This window comes from Volvox carteri (genome assembly GCF_000143455.1).
Source record: "Volvox carteri f. nagariensis unplaced genomic scaffold VOLCAscaffold_50, whole genome shotgun sequence".
Lineage (NCBI taxonomy): Eukaryota > Viridiplantae > Chlorophyta > Chlorophyceae > Chlamydomonadales > Volvocaceae > Volvox > Volvox carteri.
Genome location: NW_003307593.1, coordinates 1,012,011 through 1,015,018, shown reverse-complemented (window position 1 = coordinate 1,015,018; position 3,008 = coordinate 1,012,011). Strand labels below are relative to the sequence as shown.

The window sequence follows — 3,008 nt, the reverse complement described above, 5'->3', positions numbered from 1 at the left end:
GATAAGATTGCTTCACGTCGCAGCACCGCCAACCACATCTTTGCCGTACTAGTGCCGTATCGCTCCTTGCGCAATGCCAGCTCCTGAAGAGGGTGGGTGTACGGCGGCTCCGCGAGTCGAGCCGCCATCTCGCGGCCCACATCGCTCGCCTCAAAAACCTGCAAACATACACACACGTACATGCACTTATCCATCGTTTGCCAATATAATATAATAATGTACATCATGTACAAATTCATCATAATATAATATAATATATTTATTATATGCTGTATATGTGTATACTATACATGTATATGTATAGTACATACATATGTATATATGTATGTTGTTACAGGGTGGTTAACTTCGCCAGCGGCCCCCTTTCCCGGGGCAGTCCCTGCTCTCCCCTGCTAGAGGGGCACCCTAATCCGTCACCCCATCCGACTTCAGAATGTATTCGTTGGGTTCGGCAACTCACCACCAGCATCCAACCAAATCTAGCGGATCAACGGCGCATCAACTTAGTTCCTGGTCAGCTCGCAAGTTGATATTATCACGTCCTACACCGTCCATAAGATGGGGGGCCACCTCCCATTTCATCACTCCTCAAACACCCGAGGAGCCGGCAGGCGGATTTGAACCCGGGTCGACTGGTATATATGTACATTATGTCATGCCCGCGTGTACGTTGGGGCAGCCTGCATTTTTCGAGTGCGACGCAGCTCCTTGTGAAATGGCTTCCTTTATACCCCCTAACCGTAACCGTAACCGTAACCGTAACCGTGATCATAACCCTAACCATCCATGTCCTGAAGCGCTTTCGGCTGGGACCTGGCGGAATCCGCGCACCCTGCCGTACATCCCCACGACTAAACCACCCCACACTCGCACGAAACGTGTCTACCTCCCGCATACATACATACACACGCACCACTTGAAACACACGCAATTCCCCGCTCACTTTGCGCATTCGTCTGGGTGAAACCCACTTGCGACCCGCCCACATGGGGGGTGGAGGGGGCGGCAGCGAGGGCGGCACTGTGGACCGGGCCACGCGGTATTTGACCTGGTCCTGGGGGCTCGCCAACACCTCCTGGGGGCGGGGAAGGGGATATGAGACGGACAGGCAGGGTACAGAAACTGTGAGAGAATGCAACGCACACTTTAAAACAATGACCCATGGGTCACAGCACTGCCACCGTCACACCGCACGCAGACGGCGGAAGGCCGACCCGACATGACATTTCCCATCCCACACCCCCATTCTCGCCTCCTTAACCCCACTCCGAAACTCAAAAACCCCAAACCCACTACCCCCAGCCTATCCCGCACCCGCACCCGCACCCAACCCCACTTAACTCACTTGCACGAAGTCAGCCAACGACTGCCCCGGCAGGGGGCCGAGTCCCATGGACCTGAAGTACGGCAGCAACTCTTCCTTGGGCCCGTGGTACAGCAGTTTACTGGCGGACAGCAGCATGACGTCATGAAAGCAATCCACCACATCTGGGGAGGGTTGAAGTAATGTGGCCAGCAAGGTTACCTTGGGGTGGGGGGTGGGGCGCGGGAGGGTGGGGAGGGGGGAGCCGTGGGAAGGGTTCGTTGACGAGGGGAAGGCCGGAGCGGAGTGGGGAGTAGAAGAAAGGAGGTAATGTTAAGAGTAGCTTGTACCCTTTGCGACACCCCGAGCCTCACCCAGCAGTTCAGGGACTTCAATGGACAGGAGCGCCACCTTGGCGTGGTGTGGTGTGGTGTGGTGTGGTGTGGGCGCGGGACTTACTAAACTGAACTCACGTTGGCGAGTTCGCACATGTTCCGGAGCGATCGTACAATGGCCAGTGCCGCCGCCGCATCCAAGCCGTTGGTTACCTCGTCCTGTTACAGTTAGTTGTTATAACCGTCCAGTTAGGCGGCCGAAGGGAGACAGGAACGGGGGAACGGCAGGGGGCTTATATGGAGGATGAACCCGGCAAGTGGCAAGAAGGGTTTCAATCCACATACACGCACACACTTGTACGTGGAAATGCCCTTAACCCCACCAGGCCATCACTCGCCCCGGATCCCCCACCCCTCACCACCGCCCTGCACCACCGCCCCGCCCCCCCCACCCCGCACCACCGCCCACCATCAGCATGACCTGGCAAAGCCCCACAGCCATCTCGCCTGTGGGCAGAACACACACACACACATACACGCACACAAACAGACATACCGACATACCGACACACACGGGCAGATGTCATGTGTTGGCAAAAAGCGGGAAAGGGGAAGGACAAGCCTCCAGATAGCGGGCATTGCGGTTGAGATGGCCTTAGCGGTTGAGGGAAATAGAGGTGGAGGTGAAGGGGAGGGAGGTGGAAGGTGGGAAGGTGGAGGGGAGGATTGGCCGGCGAGAGGCCAGGAAGAGGCATATGGAGTCAGCTAGGGGAGATTGTGGTATTAAAGCCACAAACTACTACTGGGCCCCAGAGGGGGGAGGGTGAGAGAGGTGATAACGGGTTTTATTGAAGGGAGGTTCGGGGGGTGATGGGACGATGGTCCCGGCGCCCCTTGAGCCCCTGTCCCGGGCCCAGCTAATTGGACGTTGTGGACTTAACCAACTGATTCTCGGGTTGCTTTTGGTGGTCCCTAGCTAGGTTTAATATTATATTTGCAAAACTATAATTGCAACTTTTCGGGAGTTTGGTCTAGTGGTATGATTCTCGCTTAGGGTGCGAGAGGTCGTGGGTTCAATTCCCACAACTCCCCGTTTTGAAGTGCAAGTGAGATATTAACCGGTATACGAGATGTCAATTTATACTTGGGGAAACATTGTCAGCAGCGTGAAATTATAGCAGGTGATAAGATGTCGAGTTAAGGTCACAGTGGATGGACCGACATTCGCACGCTGGATTGGTGGCAGTTGCTGAACCCTCTGTCTCTGCGATGTTCGGGTGACTGGATGAGGACGGATCCTAGAAGAGAGGATCAACCGCCTTGGACTTGCAGTTTGTATGGCGTAGTACAGTGTGGTAATGGTGGATGGT

At 55.2% G+C, this 3,008-nt stretch overlaps 1 protein-coding gene across 1 annotated transcript in view; it reads right to left on the bottom strand.

Annotated features, from left to right (window-relative positions):
• The window catches only part of VOLCADRAFT_96268 (ATP-binding cassette transporter), a gene marked incomplete at both ends in the record, with an annotated part of 18,345 nt that overhangs the window by 12,706 nt on the left and 2,631 nt on the right, over window positions 1-3,008 (bottom strand). The window contains 5 exons of the mRNA XM_002955269.1: window positions 27-158; window positions 944-1,075; window positions 1,346-1,525; window positions 1,678-1,714; window positions 2,098-2,145. Of these exons, the coding sequence (XP_002955315.1) occupies window positions 27-158; window positions 944-1,075; window positions 1,346-1,525; window positions 1,678-1,714; window positions 2,098-2,145 (529 nt within the window). The remainder of the gene's footprint in view (window positions 1-26; window positions 159-943; window positions 1,076-1,345; window positions 1,526-1,677; window positions 1,715-2,097; window positions 2,146-3,008) is intronic.